Raw genomic sequence first — 19910 nt, forward strand, 5'->3', positions numbered from 1 at the left:
TGACCAAAATGGCTGTAAAACTGGAAATATGAATCCAGCTTGCAGATTTTCCTGCTGGAAGAGCCTTCCACTTCTCAGGGTATGGGTGGTGTTTCCTTTTGGCGCTGTGGGAATCCCTCCATGTATGGCTCCGAGCAGGCCTTGAGATCACAACTGAGCTGAAGTCACTGTGGCACCCTGATTGAGCCCCTACATCCACCAAAGCCTCATCCCAAACTGGGGGTGTCTGCTGGGATCCAGAGCTCTGATGGGAAAGGGAGAAGTGACAGCACTACCGAGGAAAGATGGATCTGCTACCACTTTAACAAGCACCACCACAAGTGGTGGTAAGGGCAGGGAGGGCTGCTCTCTTCCTCCCATACCCACACAACCCTCATGTCTCCAGTATTGCCTCTCTCCCATCAGCTGCCTCCCAGCACCTTTGTAGAGAAGGGCAGCACCATGACCTCCAGGGGACTTTGGTGGGTCTTAGGTACCGAGGAGCAAAGAGACCACAGTGGCAAAGGCTGGATGACCTGCAGCTGGATGCAGGTCATTAATCCAGTGCTACAGCCACAACACTTTACTGCTGCTTTGTATCTGAGGTCTGAGACACATGAAGGGCCTTCCAGAGCCAAACTGGATTCTCGGCTGTGGGCAACACTCAAGAGGTCCATCCTGCAGCTGCTAGCAGAGTATGTTATCAGGGATGAGGGCTGTTGGCTGCAGTTTGGCAAGCTGAGGATGCTCAGCAGAAAGAATTTCTGGGCAGCCCAGGGCAGGGATCTCCAGGCATGGGGATTTGCAGTACAAAGATACAGCAGAGCTGATGTCATGTCCTGCTCTGAGCAGGAAGTCAGGCTGGGGATGTTCCTGCCGGCTGTACTTGGGGGGTGCCCAACTGCCATCCCATAGCCAGCATTGGAACAATACCTGGGGACCATATGTGCCTGCTCAGCACCAGCAAAATAATCCCTGCTCATCCTTCACTGTTGAGAATGCAGACCTCCCACTGCTGCCACTACTCTGCTCAGGATCACCCATTGTCCCGGCCAATTTGACTTCACTTAATGGCCCTCTGCCCTGACCTGCAGCTGGGAAGTTGTAGTACAGGCTGTGGGTCTAGGATGGCAGTAGGGACAGGCTCTGAAGAGGGTGCTGATGGTCTTTGTTGGCTCCCAGAAGAGAAGTGCCTGGACCAAGTAATGGATGTGGGAATGGGTCCCTGGCTTGTTCCCCCTGCAGTTTCCTTCATGACTGCCTTGAAAATAAAATTAAAAAAAAACAAAACACACAAAAAAACCCCCTGAAGGCACTGATAAACTCCGTTTACCCACCCAGATAGCATCGGCTCCAAACAGCCAGCCGGCGTGGGCTGTGCCGGGCTGGTGCATGCCAGGGCTGCCCGGGCTGGGCAGTGACATCTCTGCCTTGCTTCTGCACCCCCAGCCACGTGTGTGAGCCAAGGCTGATAGCAGGAGGCAAAGGTTCCCTTGGCGTCACCTTGGCGGGGTGGCAGAGGCTGGGGCCACTCAGAAATGCTTCTCAGCACTGTGGGCTGCACCAGTGCCACAGGCAGCCCGTCGCTGCTTGCACTTACCTTTTGGAATTTTGGCATTTCTCCCTAGCTGTGCTTGGCATTTGGGTCTGAGCCCTCCCACTGAGCTCTGCAACTCAGAGCGCTCACAGGGATCCTGTGCCCCCCAAGTGCCAGCACACTGGCATGCTCCACCCTGTCTTCCAGACTTGGCTGCTGGATGGCAGGGCCAAGATCTGCACAAATATGGGATTATTGAACCCTGGGATATGGGGGAAGATGTGTCCATGGAGGGACAACAAAGCCCCCTGCCTCCTACCAGGGAGGTGCTGAGCTCTGTGGGGTTCACCTGGGAACTGGAGTTTGGGCGTGTATCCCCATTTAGGTCACTGAAAATGTGAAAATCTCTTGCCGTGCCAGGCTCGGTCAGTGGATGCCTGTTGGCACAAGGTGGCAGCCCAGCCCAGCTTATTTTCAGCAGGGCCATGACCAGCACCTTTGCAGGGGGGATCTGGGCCCTGCCGTGACCTGCCAGGGTGGCCCCTGTCCCCCCAGGCTTGAGGTGTGTGTCCTCAATTTGGGGTGCTGCCCTCACCCTGCCACAGGGTGAGGAAGGGACAAGCCCTGCTGCAGGAGACAGACCAGCCCATGGGCAGCCAGGGGTTGCATCTTCGCTGTCCTTGCTCTGCTGCACCTTCCCTCTCTGAGGGGATGTGGGAACAAAGGACACACTGGTGGGCAACAGTCCTGCAGCTCCTGGACTAGAGAGGTTCTCAGGGTGAGGCCACACCAGGTACACAGATGCTACCAGAACCTTTGAGGGGTTTTCTGAGCAAGAAGGCACAACATAAGCATGGGATAAACAAGCCAGCACAGCAAAAGGCAATGAGGGGCTCTTCTCTGCCCTGGAGTCTGCAACAACCAGCCCAAGGTGGGGGTGTTAGGATGCATTAGAAGCATTAATGGGCTTCTCACCCTGATGTGGCCAGGCACCTCCAGCAAAAGGATGTAGAGAGTTTTTTTATAAACTATTGATGCTGTGGGGAGTCCACTGTTTTGACACAACTTCTTACCTCTTGGGGCTCACTGTATTCCCATGTCCTGTTTGCCTCTGAATGTGGCAGGTTGGAGGCTGGTTTGTGCCTGAGACTCCCTGTGAATATGTTCAATGATACAGCCGTGAGGAGGCACGGCATGTTCCCACTTCTTCCCTCCATCTGTGCTTGCTCTCCAGGTGCATTTTTGTAAGCAAGAAGAGCTGTGAAGTTCCTGATATGGGACTATTCAGGGGATCTTCCTGATGGTGCCTGGCTCAGTTTTTGGGGATTGATTATGCAGGACTCTGGAGCAGCCAATGCTGCTCTTTGTGCCTGCATTGCTGGACTGATTTCATTTTGATGTCCACCCTTTCCCATTTTCTGTTTGCTCATCTGTAACAGGGACACATGAGAATGCTGTTGGTGTGATAGACTACAGTAGAGGCCTTGTCAGAGACCCACTAACATTTCCTTTGGGTTTACAGCCAAAACTCGTGCCAGACCTGATTACCCCCCTTGTTGTTGCCATAATCTGAGCCTTGACTACCTAAGGCTGGGAGCTGGGCACCCTCAGCCTTTCCTGTCTTTGCAAGACCCCACTTTCCAGGCACTGTACCCTTGCCTTAAAAACCACTTTTTTGTGAAGGAGTTGCTCCTAGGAACTCTGTCGGAAAGGTGTCTTACTGAGAAGTTGATCTTCCCCTCTGTGCATCTTAAGCTCATCTGCATCTGCATCTACAGAGGAAACCAAGTCAGAAGGAACCTATGGAGCAGAGGGTCAGATCTGAGTAACCTGTTCTAGTGGAAGGTGTCCCTGCCCATGGCAGGGGGGTTGGAACAAGACGATCTTCAAGGTCCCCTCCAACCCAAACTGTTCTGTGATTCTATGATCTGAAGGAGGGGCTGCTGTGGCTGCCAGCATTATCAGGCAGGGCTGGGCAGCACCAGCAAGCTGCTGCACTTGCCAGAGTGCCTGTTGGCATCCCAAAAAACCCTGTCTGGGCATCCAACTGCAGACAACTGCGCACCACGTTCAGATGTGCAAACACACCCAGCACCACCGCGTGGGCATCTCTATGCTCGCAGGGAAGCAGGTAGCAAAGAGGACAAACTTTCCTGCCCCAAATCACAGCTCCTCATGGCCTTTCACCTCTGCTGCACCAGGCTGGGACCCTCCTCAAGGTTTCAGTGTGCTCCATGCAGGCAGAATGGGAGCTGCCACCTCCAGCTGGACAGAGGAATGCCCACACCGGCTGCTATTTCTGCCTTTTCCCACCAAAAGGGACATTTGGGAACAAACTGCTCTCACTGGGCCTTTTCAACTCCCAGTGTCTGGCTCTGTCCTTCGTTTCAGTGAGCGAGCTCAATCCCTCGCCAGGCTCTTGGGAGGATTGAGAATTAAACGATGAAAAAATCCCTGCCAGCTGCCCGCGCGGGGCTCCCGGGATGAGTCTCACCGGCTCAGCGCGGGCGGGTGCACAAGAAACGAGGTCACGGCCACGGGGAAGGCAGGAGCCTTGGGCCCCATCTCCAAGCACTACGGCTGACCCCGTCCCAGGAGCACCTGCCAGGCTGCAGATCCCTGGCACCAGGCTAGAGAGGTGCAAGGAGGCTTGGGGGCTAAGTAAATCCCTTGCACCCATGGGCTTTGCATTACAGTGGTGAAGGATGCTGCAGCCATGCTAGCAGTGAGAGCAACGTTTGGAGAGTGGTTTTGGGCTCTCTGAAACAATTTCCAGCCCAGGTGACCTACCTCCATATCTTTCACACTTATATTTGGGGTAAAAAAAAACCACAAAAAACAAGAAAAGGAAAAAAAGAAAAAAAAAGGGGAAAAAAAAGCCCATCCCAGCAAAGCTGTTTTGATTTTAGATCAGAGGGGAAAAAGTATTACACCTTGTTCTAATAAATGTCACCTTGTGCCATTAAGTAAATTCTTTGTCCACCATGTCCAGGCTCTGGAGGCAAAAGGGCATACACAGGATAGCTTTTTATCAGCAGAGCTTTCCAATGTAAAAGCCCAAGGGCCAGAACAGGAAGAGATCACATCTGCCTCTTTCCAGGTATGGGTGGCTGCAGTGGGAGGCACTTGGCTACTTTTGGGCTACTCATCCCCAGGCTGTGCTCTCTGAACTTGCCCCACAGTGACAAGCCATTTCCAGAAGCTGTCTTCTCAGCTCAACAGGGCTGGCTCTGGATTTTCATCTCTGCTGGCTGCAGCTGGAATAAACGCACAGGGGAGCACAGGGTACATATAGCTCTCATAAAAATGCTGCTCTGCAGCCACTCATCCACTTCAGTGCTGAATGGGTGAGGAAAGGAAAGAGGATAATGTTCATGAATTAAAGTTACAGCCCTTTCCTCCTCCATTACTAATCCCCATTCAGATTTAATCAGACAAAGAGTCCTCGTGGTCTGAGCTATTGCAGCAACAGCCCTCTCCAGAGGGGCTGTGCCTCAGCAGCTGTTGTGCCAGCTCACAGTGAAAGGACAAATGGTGGCTTTGAGAGGTTGTGATCTGAAACACAGCAGCAGGTAGAGACAATGCCAAGGGGCATTGGGAAAAATGCCACATGGATTTGAGCCTGCTAGCAGAGCTAACCAGTCAGCTCCCATTTTGGGAGTGTTGCAAGAGGAATGTGGAGGGACACTGAAAAACTCAGAGATGAAGAAAAGCAGGCAGTGGAAAACTGGGAGAGCTGGATGAAAAATGAGGGAGGTACATGTGGTTTCTCTTTAGGACTGTGCCAGCCAGATGGGTCCAACATTTGGCTGGGAAAAGATCCTTTGCCACACAGTTCAGAATAGTTCCGACGGGAGCTTTGAAGAGACTCCTTCCTGTGAGGGAGTGGGAAAAGATTAGAGGTGCTCCGCAGAAGGCATTTGCAAGACCTTGGTGCACAGAAGGACCTGGTTTGAAGTTGGCATATTGCTTATGGCCTGAAAAACTGGCAGGATAATTTTTTTTTACTCCATCATGGAAGAACTTGATGAATACGAAGAGCTCTGCCCTAGCCAAGTTGAACTTGAGGCCATGGGATACAACCATGAGGAGAAAATCATGGCAGGTCAAGCTTCTTTTTGGGCAAAGAAAGCCCGGTCTGAGATAAAAATGCAAATCTGTGAGCACGAAGCTGTATGAGCTGGTGCCCATATTTAGAGGTAAAGCATTAGATTCATTTCATCTGACATTTGCCTTCCTCTGAGGTAAGGCACACAGGCTTCCTTAGCAGTCACTGAAGTAAAATAGATATTTTCAGGGCATCCAACCTAGATTGAATATATACTTGAGGGTGACGAAAACTGTTACCAAGAAGTGTTTGCATGGATTGTAAAGAGGGACACATTGGGAAGACCTCAGGGACAGATACCCAGGCTGCAGACACCCGCATTTGTAAAGCTAAATCCTGACCCAGAACAAATCCCACAGAAAGCCCAGGGGGATTCCTGCTCCAACGGACACTCTGAGGGAATGAGAAGTGAGGACACAGAACACAGAATCGGAAGGAAAACAGGGTCTCCAGGAGAAAAATATGATCAATGACCCAGCGGTGACAAATCAGAGATGACAAAGAATCTGCTCATCCTCTAACACTGCAGCAGGACTGCAGCAGGATCAAGACAGGACTAGAAGATGTCATCAGGAGCTTTGAAGAGGAGCAGAGCAGTTTTACAGGTTTGCACAAACTCAGCGTCAGGATAAAGCCAGCCCTCCTGCTTTTGCCCCATGGCCAAAGCACTGGTACAGTCCCACCTCTGCAAAAGAGCTAAAGCTGCCCATGTGGCTGTATGAACATACAAAAACGTAGAGATGACGAGGCTGAGAGCATCAACAGCCTTGGAAGAAGGTGCAAGGATGAGTTTTGAGAAAACCCTGCATGCAAAGGGAAAGTTTTTTTGTCTTGGTTTGCTTCTGCAAGAGAGCTATCTGCTCCCAGCTGTGTTGCCTGTTTGGCTCTTGGCTGAGATTCCAGCATGCATTGCAACCTCTTTTTCCCTGCTGTTGGGGAGAGCTCATGGTTTGGCTAATGGTCCAACACACACCTAAAGCACTAGAAAAGCCCTGCTCTTCCTTACAGAAAGCTGAGACAGGGTACAGATGACAGCTCCTCCATCCCCACGTGCAGATGTATCTAGTACTAAACTTAGAACGCCCCACGGGGTGTTCATATTGGCTTCGTGGTGTCCTGCAGTTAGGGATTTCGGTCTGTAAAAACTTACTCTGCCAGCACTGAACTGGTGAGGCCACAGGGAGAAACTTTCACTAAATAACACCAGACTTGGGCAGTTTTCTGGTAAACCCTCAGATTATGAGGAACCCCGAAGAAACATATTAGGTTTGACCTACAAGGCTTCTCGATACTTCCAGCCTCTGCTCTAAAATCTCCACATGCTGCAGGGACACATGCCCTTTATTGCTGGTGCATGCTGACTTAGCAGACCTTTGCAAAAAAAGCAGGACTTGGGTTGCTTGGTAGTTTGACTGGAGACTTTTAGAGAAACTTGTCTGCCTTATGGGAACGTGCATTCAGACAGGGATGCTTTTCTTCTACATCTGTGTTGTCTCTGAAGGGGATCCTGGTGCCAGAATATCTGGGTGATTTTTGCAATCAGGCTTGCCATGAATGCTGCAGGCTGTCATCAGCCTGAGGAACTGGGTTTTCCCCTGCGGATCTGTCAGCCAGGACTTGGCTTGGAGGAGCTTCTAAACGCAGAACACAGCACTGGTGTCACCAGATGGGAACAGGAGGTTGGCTGGATGAATGCTGCAGAGTAGAGGGGAATTGCTGGGTATAGGAGGAGGCAGATGATGGATAAAAATCCGTGATAGAAGCAAAAATATCTTTACCTGACACCTTTGTGTGAGCCATCAGCATTTTTGTATGTACAGAAATATTCCATGGGAGATAAATGGTTGGCAATTAAGGATCAAAAGGCAAGGAAAAATCATGGTATCTGCCTAAAATTTCCTGCATTTTGTATGCTGACTTCTCTTAGGTTTGTGCAGTTGCAAGTACTAACCATTTTTCCAAGCAGCATTTTCTATGTCAATGCATGTAGCTCTGAACATGAAAGCAAACAGCATCTGGAAGCAAACTACTTCTAACGAATGCCATTAAGAATTTCAATTCTGCAAACCATGAAATGATCCCTAGCACATATAAATGACTCTGCCAATCTGTTTCTTTCCTACTCACTAAGCATAACAATGACACTGTTTCTTTTCCCAGTTGGGGGTCTTGCTGCTTACACCTCGGCTTTACAAACAAGCTCAAATCAGCATCTCCCCAAATGGCAGGAGGACTCTGACTACCACAGGCAATATCCAGGCCACCCACGAAATACCCATCCTACAGGCAAGCCATATAAAGTGGAGTTATTAATAGAATCATAGAATCCATCCAACACTCCTGACATGGGCAGGGATGCCTTTCAGTAGACTGAGTGGGTCAGAGCCCCATCCAACCGGGCCCATCCAACACTTCCAGGGATGTCGCACTCACAACTTCTCTGGGCAACCTGTGCCAATGTCTCACCAACTCATAGTAATGATATTCTTTCTAATATCTCATCTAAACCCACACTGTTTCAGTTTGAACCCATTCCCCCTTGTTCTGTCACTACATGCCCTTGTAAAAAGTCCCTCTCCATCTTCCTTGTAGGCTCCTTTAAAGTACTGGAAGGTCGCAATTAGGTTACCCCTAAGCCTTCTCTTCTCCAGGCTGAACAACCCCAAATCTCTTAGCCTTTCCTCATAGGAATGATGCTCCAGCCCTATAATCTACTGATGGCCTCCTCTGGACTCACTCCAACAGATCCATGTCTTCCTGTCCTGGGGACCCCAGAGCTGGATGCAGCACTGCAGGTTGGTCTCACCAGAGCAGAGCAGAAGGGCAGAATACCCTCTCTCACCTGCTGCCCACACTGCTTTGGATGCAGCCCAGGACAGGATTGCTTTCTGGGCTGTGAGTGCACATGACTGAGTCATGTCCAGCCTCTCACCCACCAGCACCCCCAAGTCCTTCTCAGCAGGGCCACTCTCAGTCTGTTCATCCCCCAGCTCATTCTGATTCACCAAGCTCTGCCAGCATTTGGTCTCCCACTGGCAATGGAAACAGCCTTGTTAATGACTAGAAATCTTGAAAGCATCAAATAATTTACAGACAGGCTCCCTAGGGAAGAGGAATGGCATATACAAGCAGTTACCTAATCATGGTGTAATTACTCAACTGGAATTTGGCCAGGGTGCTGAGGCTAAGAGCAGTACCCTAAGGAAAGGGTTGTAGGGTCTCTGGTGAGTAGATAAACTTGGAATCCTGGTTCTGTACACTTAGCAGAAAGTGCAAAGGCACAGAAAGCATGCCGGGTACTGCCAAAAAACCACTCTCGGATAAGCAAATGACATTGCAGGTAGGTAACTTCTTCACAGCCTCATATTTCTAGAAATTAGACAGCCACCTCTGCCTCCCAGCACGTCTTAGACACCCCAACAATTAATTGTTAGTGGCAGGTTTTGGTTCAGATGGTGGGCCCTATTTAACCTTATGCTCCGAGTTTCTGTCATGATCCTATCAGCTCGTGTTGATGGATGTCACTACAGGCTGTGTGGCTTCAGTGCTCAGTTGTGAGAAACTTCACAAATGGGGACAAGGAATGGTGGGAAAGTTTCCTATAGATGATGGGAGGCTAGGCCCGAAGCTGCTCTCCAGGCCCTCCTACACAACTCTGCTTTCCTCTGCTGCACCTGACCTTATCTCAATGGCATTACTCTGCTGCTGCCCTTTTCTCCAGGACTGTTCTGCTTTTGTGTCGCTTTCCTCAGTGAGAATAACCAGTTTCTTGCATAAGAACAGACTTGGCAAACTCGTGCCAGTTAAAGGCACTGCCTGCATCCATGCTCTGGCTGTAGGCTCTGAGAGATGCTTCAGCTGAGCCGTTCTCGGGCAGACGGGAAAAGACGAGGAAGAGGAGAAGCAGGGAGGGAAATGGCAGCCCTGGAGTAAAGCAGGCACTGCTCAGAGTGGAGACAGGGGCTGGACATGTCAGTGGCCCCTGCTCCTTCCCTTTGAGTGGGTTCAGATTTGGACAAGCCTCCCAGGTGAGACGGGAGGTGGCTGTGGAGTCATGGTGTACTGCAGAGGGTACCAGGCATTGCAGTGAGGCTCAGGGCTGTCCCACAGTTACAGTGTAGTGACCAGGGACTTCTCACCCTTCCGTTTTCCCAGCTTGCTGCCAAGGCAAACCTCGACCGTGGCGGGATCCTTGCAGACCCCTTATCACAGCTCCAATGTTTAAACACCATATCTGTCCCAGGTTGTTTCTCTCCAACCTTTGCTGGCTTTCCTAAGCAACTTTATGTAACCAGCTGGGTTGGATTTCCATGAGGGTAGAGCAAAGGCTTATTGCCCTCTTTTGTTGCTTTATGATAGGAAAGAATTTTGGAAAAGCAGTATTTTCCTCTTTTTTGTTGTTGTTGTTTGTTTGTTTGTTGTTATTGTTACTTTTTTATTTTATTTTTTTAATCCTCAGCTCTCGGAAGCTCAAAGATCTCATGAATGTTGTCTGTTCTTATTGTAACATAAAATGAAAAATGATAATGTCCAGCCAAAGAAACAGTTTTGAATTTCACTTTTGTATTGCTTTTTGTCAATTTATTTCATTCAAAGATGTGAAATAGTCCCTAAATGATACTTGTGCTGTTCAAGGTGTTCCTGAGGAAGATTTTAAGAGGATCCTCTATTTTTGTTAATCTTTCAAACCCTACCCTCTCAGACCTGCCAGCAGGGGTACAAGGTGAAGTTCAGCAACATGGCAATAAAGAGTTATGGTCCATAAAACAACAACTTTCAGGCTGTATTGCTACATCTTCTGTGACTTATCTTCACCCGCAGTTCTCTGTTATTAAGGGAACTGTGCCCCACAGCTGCCAGGCAGGCTGTACTGTGGACACAACTACATAAAATCTGAAGAGCTGTTAATTTTTTTTGTTGCCGTTTAAGAAAGAAGCTTTGAGGGAGGGAGTAATGGGGAAAAAAAAAGTTACAATTTATTCAGTAAGATGTTTCCTAATTACTACTTACCACTTGTCTTATAGTGCAGTAATCAGCAGCACAGTGCTAAACGTTCCATGGACATTTAATGAAATGGATAAGCTTCTCTTATCTATGCATTTAAAATTCTTTTGAAAAGGATTTTTCTAAATCCTTCGGAAACAGGGACAAAAAGGGGAGTACAAATGTGAACTAGAGAGACTCCTGGTGAACCGAGAGGACAGAACTGCAAAATATTTGCTTTCTGCACACCCCTCTGAGGAGACTGGTGTCAAAAACTGTCACAGTATGGCTTTTATTCTGCTTTTATTCCTCTAAAAGCTTGGAGGAGGGAGAGACAGCCTGCCTGCCTGCCTGCTTTCCCCGTTCTTTACGCAGCAGGAAGGCATGGTACACATGCACACTGCTTGAACTCCAGCACATATAGAAGAGCTTAGTTGGAAGGTTAAACAGCCTGTTTGCATAGCAAGTGCCAGTCATTTGCCCTCTTCTAGAGGGCTGGTGGCTCTCCTAAACTGTGCAAGGTTGGCCTTTTCCTGCTATGCACTTTATTCCTCTAGAAAGCAAATTTTACAAGAGCACTATAAAAGTTCTCCGACAAAAAACATGTTCCACAGAAATACAATTAAATACCCTCCCATATTCTTCACGGGTCTTACCGAAGCACTTTTTGTTTTATTGTAGAAACCCCCCTTCCCTCCCTGCTGCTCTCAGATAGCAATTACACTACGATACAAAATCATGCCAGAGGGGAGAAGCCCTGGCCAGCTGCTCCACAGCAAAGTGAGAGTTATCCAGGATTCCCAAGGGGTAACACGATTTCCCTTATGCCTGTGATACTCTTTGCTAGAGGTTGACTGACTCAGTGGCTTTTGACTGAAGTGCTGGGATGAGGATGCCAGTCAAGCAGACAGAAGAGTCCTTCGCGGTCTCACAGTGCTTCTTCTTCAGAGCCGATTGCTTCAGCTGTGTTTGCCAACAATTTTAACTTTGACAAATAGCTCCTCTTTTACGTCTGACAAATGTTCATCTTCAGTGAATAAGAACTACAAAAGCAAGAGAAAAGCTATTCCCCTAGGCTTCTCTATTAAAGGATAACCTTCTGCACTCCTCAAATGTCTGTTAATGTAAACGGAACAAAAAACTGAAGACACAGCTGTAAGGTGGGAAACAAGCCTAACTGGGGTAAGGGGTTTTACACTCTCGGAAAGAGAAAATATCTGATTTATTTAAAATAAAATTGTTATCCCCTCCCTCTTGTAATAGGGAAGCCATGGCTCAATTTAAATATGAATACAGTCAAAGAGGAGCATGAAATAGCAGAATAACCTGTTCTTATTGAATCAAAAGGTGACCATCTCACAGGACTCTGTAGATCCCTGTAGTTGATCTGCAGCATTAACACTGGGAAATACTGGCCTGATCCTGATGTGACCAGCTGTGCATAATACATATACCTAATGGTTGGGAAATGCTAAATTAAACAAAAGAGGTGCAGCAGCTGAGAGAGTTGGGAGTGTTTAGTCTGGAGAAGAGGAGGCTCAAGGGTGACTCTACAACCACCTGAAAGGAGGTTGTAGCCAGGTGGGTGTCAAGCTCTTCTCCCATGTAACAAGCGACAGGACGAGAGAACATAGTTTCAAGGTGTGCCAGGGAAGGTTTAGGTTGGACATTAGGAGGAATTTTTTTCACAGAAAGGGTGATTAAACATTGGAATGGACTGCCCAGAGAGCTGGTAAGAGTCACTGTCCCTGAAGGTGTTCAAGGAAAGACTGGAAATGGTCTGCACTTAGTGCCACAGTCTAGTTGACGAGGTAGTGTTCTGTCATAGGTTGGACTCCATGATCTCAGAGGTCTTTTCCAGCCTAGTTGTTTCCACGATTCTGACACACCTGCTTTTGAGGAAGCAGCAGTAGTGCCACTGTCCATGCTGGCTAAGTGAGGGATCACTAGCAGGCATCACCAGTCCTGGCATGCATGATCAGATCCTGGGGAAGTACCCCTGTTAGTGTTTCTACTTCCCACAGACCCTGTGTTGCTGGCTTTGCTGCTCACTGCTTGGATAAAGATCCCACACTGCATGTGTGTAGCCCTCAGTGTAGCCTGCAGTATAATCCTACTGTGTTGCTCAAGGACAAACTGCCCCAATATGAATAAAAAATGTCATATTTGGGATGCTTGGGATAATTGTATGAGAAATGAGTTCAGTTCTATCGACTCCAGCATGAGCAGTTCTAATTGAAAGATCAGTTCCCATGGAAGCTGCTCTCTTATGTAGAGGGTTTTTTCCTTGAGATGAAAGGATGCTTCTTGCCCCTCCAGTCTTTTGAATATGCCTCATAATCTAAAAGCTGGCAGATCTCTTTGTGCTGTTTTAAATGGAGGCAACAGTGTCCACGCATGTCATCTCTGCTAATGTATTTATAATCAGGACACCCTTTATCTTTAATACCTCCTTCCTTAAAGAAATATCACCACCTCCATTTTGTGGGTGGCGAATTAAGGCACAAAGACTAAACCCTACCCAAGTGCTCATGCTACTTGTGGAGGAAAGCTAAATGGCTGCAGAGGGTTCCTGAGCATGTCAAAAGGAAGGGCTCAGTACAGGGAATTCAGTGGCACAGTAGCCAGTTGAGCAGGATAGTTGGAGAGACACTGATCCAAGAAGCACTTAAACCATTGCCAAATGTCATAGGGTAAATTCCTATCTGTTCTGGGACCTTTAAAATTTTTTTGGGTATTTTTGAGTGTTAAATCCAAATATTTTGGTTCATATATAACTGAGAGATTGCAGGCTGCTGCCCTGCATGTTTCAGTGCATGCATGTGGTGTTCTTCACCTTATGCACTGATAATTGGCTGCAATCCACTTCAGGGGAAGGTGCATTTCAGGATGATATTGAAATGTCTCCTGCACATAGGTAAGACACCACACAGTATTGTGAAAGAGATCCTATGATCCCCTAGTGGTTGTGCAAATGTTACATTTTATTAATAAAGAAATAGATCAGAAATACCGGTGAAAGCCATTTCAGTAGCCTGTTATTTTACAGTCACATAAATATGAGGGCTGCTTTCCAATATCAGAATATCAATCAACTGCTTAGTCTATATTCAGCACTGAATTCCTGCCAAATGTCATAGGGTAAATTAAAAGCTTTTTCTCCTTATCTTCAGAGCTTATCCCCAAAAAACAAGTCTGAGATGATTTTTTTTTCAGTTGCATAACAGAAAAAAAATGGTTTAACAGACCTAAACCCTTTCATTTAAAATAAAGCCCACATGGGTTTGCTACACACTAAGTTTCAGCTTGAGCCATTCTCCAGCAACAAATACAAAGCTCAAAAAATGCAGAAGAACAAGAAGAGAAGACGCAAACACAGTTTACTTAGACTGCAAATATAGGTACAGTATTGCTCTCTGAACAGGGAAAGTACAGCAAATAGGCAGGTATAAAACAGCTGGCAAGCTGCAGTGAGTGAGTATCACCCATTTATTACTTTCCTATTCAACAGCAGGTGAACCGAGACCAATGGCTGGGGTCCGAGTAACCAGAAAAAATTAACTCCTGCTCTGCAGCAAGAGAAAAATCAGGTATTACTTTAGAGTTGGCAGTAATGCCTCCTTTCTGAGTTTCCAGAGTACCTCATTTGTTGTTCAGAAAAACATATAGTTTCAGTGTGTATGAAGGTTACTGTAGCGCGCTCACTGCACTGTATTTTTCCTCTTTAATCTAGTAGAATTCTTCATTAAAAAAAAACCCCACAGCTGCCTGAGCTACTAGAGCACATGTCAGCTGCAGAATTTATATCTGGTCTGCTACAACAGACGAGAGCTTTGCTTATAGTTAAGTATTTGTAAACCTGGCATTCCCCTTTGTGGATTTATAGAAATAAACCTAGAAAGATCATTCATGTTTAGGAGCATGAGGACAGTGCAGGGTTTTTCTTTTCTCTTTCTACTGCAGCATTTTTATCACTAAACTATTTTTGTATTTATGACAACAATGTCCAGAGGAAGAACTAGAAACAATAACAGAGAAGGTTGTATTGGGGAGCGTCACTTCAGCTGGGAAAACATAAGGAAGTTGTTTTCAAAGAGCAAGCATAATTTAGAAGAAGGTAATTCTGCCTTGCAAAAGTTATGCAGTAGTGGCTTGATCCTTCTTCCAGCCTATCTGAGGTCAAAAGAAGAGGAGGGATAGACAGATACGCAAGTACAAATGATTTATTTTGATTATATAAAGTCTGGTAAAACACTTGCGTCTAATTAGCCCTCAGAACTGCAGGGAAATAATAACATCTGTGATAATCCCAGCCTTCACTGTTACTGCTGGTGGTTACATATCTCATCCTAGCTACAAGACGCTTACTTGATTGCCACGCTTGCTAATAACATATTAGTATGATTTTAAAAATTCATATGACATCATCTGCCCTTGATGAGATAATTTCTGTATTCTGGTAGCATTTGCAAGCTGTGGGACTGGCTGTACCAGGTGCTGCATGATGCAGTATGTAACAATTATGGCCTCCAAGGCTTTAATTTTTAAATTAGGACAGGCAGAGCAGTGGGGCCCAGCAAAGGGAGGAGAGCAGTCATGATGGGAATGTGTGTTTATGGCAGAGATTATCTCATGCAAAGTTTAGGAGTTTTCATTTGCAAGAAGGCTTCAAAGAAGACAGGAAAGGAAAGGGATCAGGACAGCTCAGGGACCCTCAAGCACACCTTTTGCTGACGAAAAGCTCCCAGGCTCTGATAAATGCAGAGGAGTGATGGAGATCTGAAAAGGCCAGGGATCTATCTGGCATCCCGCCCTAAGGCACATGTGAGATAAATAATAATGGACTTTTTAGAGCAAAACGCTAACTTCCCTTCAAGTTAATTGGAAAGTCAGTGTTGTGCCCAGCTGACAGGTAGGGCAGGCTTTGATGATGTACAGCCAAAATGCAGAGGCTGCTGTGCTGGAGCCCTTACAGTCTGACACTGTTGCACTTGATGAACGTGTAAAGAAGCAAAGCAGAGCTTCTCAGGAGTCTAGCAGCATTTCAGCAGCACTGAAGCCTCTTCAGGGGCAAGAAGAGAAGATTCCTTTCCTGCTTGCCTCAGTACTGGCAGTTGCAGCTCCCTGTACTGACAGTTCCCATTCACACTGCTAAGTGGAAGTGTTCGCAGTCCCTTGAGTTTGCCTTTGGTAACACCTTTAGCACACAGTCTGCTTGTTTTTTTGCAGGAACATCATGGTTTATCCTTACACGTGTTTCCTCTTAGTATCTCGGGAAAGCTTTACGTATATTTTTGACACATTCCCTTCACTGATGCACTTCTGGGCAGCAAACACAAAGATAGTAAAACATGCTGTGCTGGACAGGGCAGAAATTACATCTCACTGTCTAGGTCTGAATTTTGAGAAGGTTTGTTGTGTCTTTGAAACACGCAGCTAAGAGTCTTGTTTTCCACTCTCTGTGTAGACTTTTGAGTTGTTCTAAATGCTAATGGAATACCAATCACATCATAGGACATTTTGCTGCTGAGTTTCAATTTCAGAAACTATTTGTTCCACCTTGGATCCTCTGTTCGGAACTCAAAGCACATTCTGCAGTGTTATGGTTATTTATAATTTGGGATGAAGCAAGACTGAAAGCATTAGAGGTGATCAGGGAAACCAGACTAGAACCAGGCTCAAGGGAAACCATCTCAGGAGGTTCTTTCTGCAACAGGCAGCCAACCTTTGAGTTGCTGTATGAGAAGATGAGGGTGCAAGGACTTTGCAGGGGTCTGAGATAGACTAGACAAGCAGAAAGGTGGATTAGAGGTTACCAAATGCACAAACGCATCCGGTTCTGAAAACCCTCAGAGGTGGTTGCCCTTTGAAGCTGGAAGGGTACTGTAGGAGGACTTAGGGCACAATAATCACACCCACTTGTCCTGCTTTTCCCGAAGTGTTTTGCTTATGGCTTTTTCTGTACCAGGAGGATATAGGTGGCTGTTGCTGTGAATCCATCAAGCTTCTTCATCATCAGTTGAGATGGTGAAGGGCCTAGAGGGAAAGCCATAAAAAGACCAGCTGAGGACACTTGGCTTATTCATCCTGGAGGAGACTGAGAGGAGACCTCATTGCAGTCTACAACTTCTTTGTGAGGGTATGTGGAGGGACAGATGTTTATCTCTTTTCTCTGGTGACCATCCACAGGACCCAAGGGAATGGTATGTTATCAATCGAGGTTTAAGTTGGATATTAGGAAAAGGTCCTTCACCAAGAGGATGGCTGGGCACTGGAAGAGGCTCCCCAGGAAAGTGATCACAGCACCAGGGCTGACAGAGCTCAAGAAGCATTTTGACTACACTCTCAGGCACATGGTGTGATTGTTGCGGTGTCCCGTGCAGGGGCAGGACTCGACGATCCCTGTCGGTCCCTTCCAAATCGGGATGTTATGGTAGCAAACAACAACCTGTGCGAGGACGGGACAGGTAAACGCTGGCAGCAACTCCCGCGAAAAGACACAGCCAGGACGCCACTCCTCCAGCGAGCTCTCCTGCCTTTTGCGGGAGCGAAACAAAAGCGACAAAAGCCGGAAAAAAAAACAAACAACAACCACAGAGAAGCAAAGCACCCAACCCCTCAGCCAGGCGCGGCCCCCCTAGCTCCCCGTCCCTCGGGCGCGAACTGCCCCTGACGCGCCTCTCGTCACTCGGCCCTGCCCCGGCGGGACGGCCCCGCCCCGGCTCAGGCGCCGCCGCCGCCCGGTGTCCGCGGGCGGCATGAGGAGAGCCGGGGGCGGCTGCCGGGGCCGCCATGTCGCTGCTGTGCGTGCGAGGTGAGCGGGGCGGCGGCGGCGGCGGCGGCGGGGTGGGATGGGATGGGATGGGATGGGGGCGTGGGGGGTGTCACTCCTGGGCAAGGTTTGGCTTTGTCCCGGGCGAAGTGGATTTGTGCCTCCCGGGAGCCGGGGACGGGGCGTGCCGGTGCCTCCCGGCGGAGCCGCGGGGCGGCCTCGGCCCGCAGCCGCCACCTGCGGGAGGTGCCCGCACGGCCGAGGGGCAGGTGCGGTGTCCGTGAGCGGCGATCCCGGGCGGCGGGAGCCGGAGCCCCGGGAGGAGCCGGGTTTGACTTTGGGAGTTGGCTCGGACACGAGTTGAGTCGCTGTCGCCCCAGTGAACCGCGCTGTCAGGAAGCAGGGCTGCTGTCACTCCGTATACTCGCCTTGTACCGTGCATTGTTACTTCAGGCGCATCACTGATCTTCTCATCCTGCCTCCAAACCTCGTCCCCTGGCTGAACAGGTTGCGGGCACTTTCTCTGCACAGTGGGTTGCAGTGATAGCGGCTTGCTTGCCATCTCCGGTTTTCCGTCTCTTGCTCCCCTCGTGCCAGAAAATAAATAAATAATAAAAAATCCCCGGGGAAAACCATCTGCCACAGGGCTCACGCTACTGGGATGTGTCTCCCTGCACTGAAAGCCGTGGTCACAGGGCGTCCCCGAGCGCCAGCCGTGCCCTGCGGCTTAAAAGTGTAGTTTTAATGTTCTCAGCTCCTTTGCCAGGTATGATAAAAAAACTGGCACTGGTGTGCTGCTGATAGTTCAGCTCTTCTTCCACACACACGGGTTGATTTGATAGCAGCTCCTTTATCCAGCTGCTTGTCACCTTTTTGAATCAAAATCCGTATGTCAGTGATGGTGTTAATAAGATGCCAGCTGAGGATCTTGAGATGCGTTGTTTTGGGGAGAGCGCTGTTCTTGGAGAGTGTTACTGAATAAAGTTTTAGCCCTCTTATTAAACATACATTGTGTTTAAAGACTTAGGAGAGGTGCACAAGTGTGAAGTTTATCTTTAAAATGCTTTTCATGCACTTCTGTGTAAACTGTGAAACATAGACTTGTCCATTTTGAAGGCTTTGCCAAAATCTCTTCATTGAAGCTGATTCTTAGTGGCTGAAGGATGCTTATATGTTACAGGTGTTTCTTTTTTCTTTTTGATGGTTCATGGTCAAAATATTTTCAGAGTGTCCTTTAAGGAAATGTGGTTTTGAGCTTCCACTTGGAGCTGATTGTGTTAAAAATGTATTCGTACACCATTCACTAAGACTAGTGATAGAACATGAACTGGATGATTGAGTTTTGAAAGTATCTTCCCTTTTCAGGGTGTTTATTCTTGGTCTCTGGAGTTTTTGGGACAAAAACATTTTGACAGCCTGGAATGATGTGGTCTTGTGTTAGATTTATTCTTTGGTTGTGTATAAATAGCTAAAGAAGAAGATGGTCACTGTAATGGAGAATTACTGTGAAAATGGTATCTTTAATTTCCATCTGCTGTGTGAACACAGTAGACAACATCGGCATTAATTTACATAGATGATAATGAGCAACTTTATCGTAAGCATGCAGAATGTAGTCACTTTACTAAACTTCAAGAAACATGTTTTCTGAAAGAGCCATGACTGAAAGGCTGAGCTGATGAGATCTCACAAGTAGGAACCATCAAACATGAAATGGAAGTATGTTGAGGTAGAGCACCCTGAAAAAAAAACCAGATACCAGGAGCTAAGATAAAAGAATACCTTCTGGGGCATGGAAAAGGCTCTATTAACTGGCACTTCTTAAAAAAACCAAACCCAAGAAGTGGCATTTTTCTTCATTTTTTTGCCTTTTCGCTAAAGTGAACTAATCTTGTTCAGACACCAGTGAGCTGTTATTAAGAAAGTTGAAAAAGCTGATTTTTTTTCCATTAAAAATGGTACACATGTAAGACTGCATGGTAGTGTGGTGTTGGATGGTGTAGACCTGAGATTCAAACAGAAGAAGAACAAAAAAACCCATGCAATAAATGTAGGCAGTTGGGACACTGTTAATAGCATCTGGATTGCAGTTTAACAGATAAAGGGAAATGTGGAAAAAGCCCTAAGTGTCAGCGTCACAAGAAGCCTGGCAGCCAGAAAGATAGTGTTTTAATTTATTGATTTATTTTCCACCCCCCTTGAATTACGCACATTAATAGTATTTTAATGAATGGCTAATCTAAAACAGTGCTCACCAAACATGTCTGAGTGCTGCCTTTGTTCCTGAGAGAGCAGCTAGCACACATGGCTTCTTGATCTTGTGTTTAGCGGTACATTTCTTTTACCTTTTCTTCCTGGGGAACAGGTTTGTTTTTTTTGTTTGGTTTTTTTTTTTTGGTGCATGTGTGGTTTTTTATTTTTGTTTTGGTTTATTTGTTTTGATTTTTTGTTTGTTTTACTTGCTACTGTTTTGTTATATGGTCGGATTTTTCTTTGTTCCTTTGGTGTTTTGTTTTGTTGTGTTTTGGTTT

General features: G+C 47.3%; 1 protein-coding gene across 3 annotated transcripts in view; it reads left to right on the top strand.

Moving 5' to 3' along the window:
• The first annotated feature begins 17338 nt into the window (after window positions 1–17338).
• Window positions 17339–19910, top strand: part of UNC13B (unc-13 homolog B) — a 225750-nt gene continuing 223178 nt past the window's right edge. For all 3 annotated transcript variants that reach the window (XM_027670396.1, XM_027670397.1, XM_027670399.1), the window contains exon 1: window positions 17339–17421. In XM_027670396.1, coding sequence (XP_027526197.1) covers window positions 17400–17421 — 22 coding nt within the window. In that variant the 5' untranslated portion in view covers window positions 17339–17399. The remainder of the gene's footprint in view (window positions 17422–19910) is intronic.

Source organism: Neopelma chrysocephalum, unplaced genomic scaffold (genome assembly GCF_003984885.1).
Source record: "Neopelma chrysocephalum unplaced genomic scaffold, ASM398488v2 Primary Assembly neopelma1_96845, whole genome shotgun sequence".
Taxonomy (NCBI): Eukaryota; Metazoa; Chordata; class Aves; order Passeriformes; family Pipridae; genus Neopelma; species Neopelma chrysocephalum.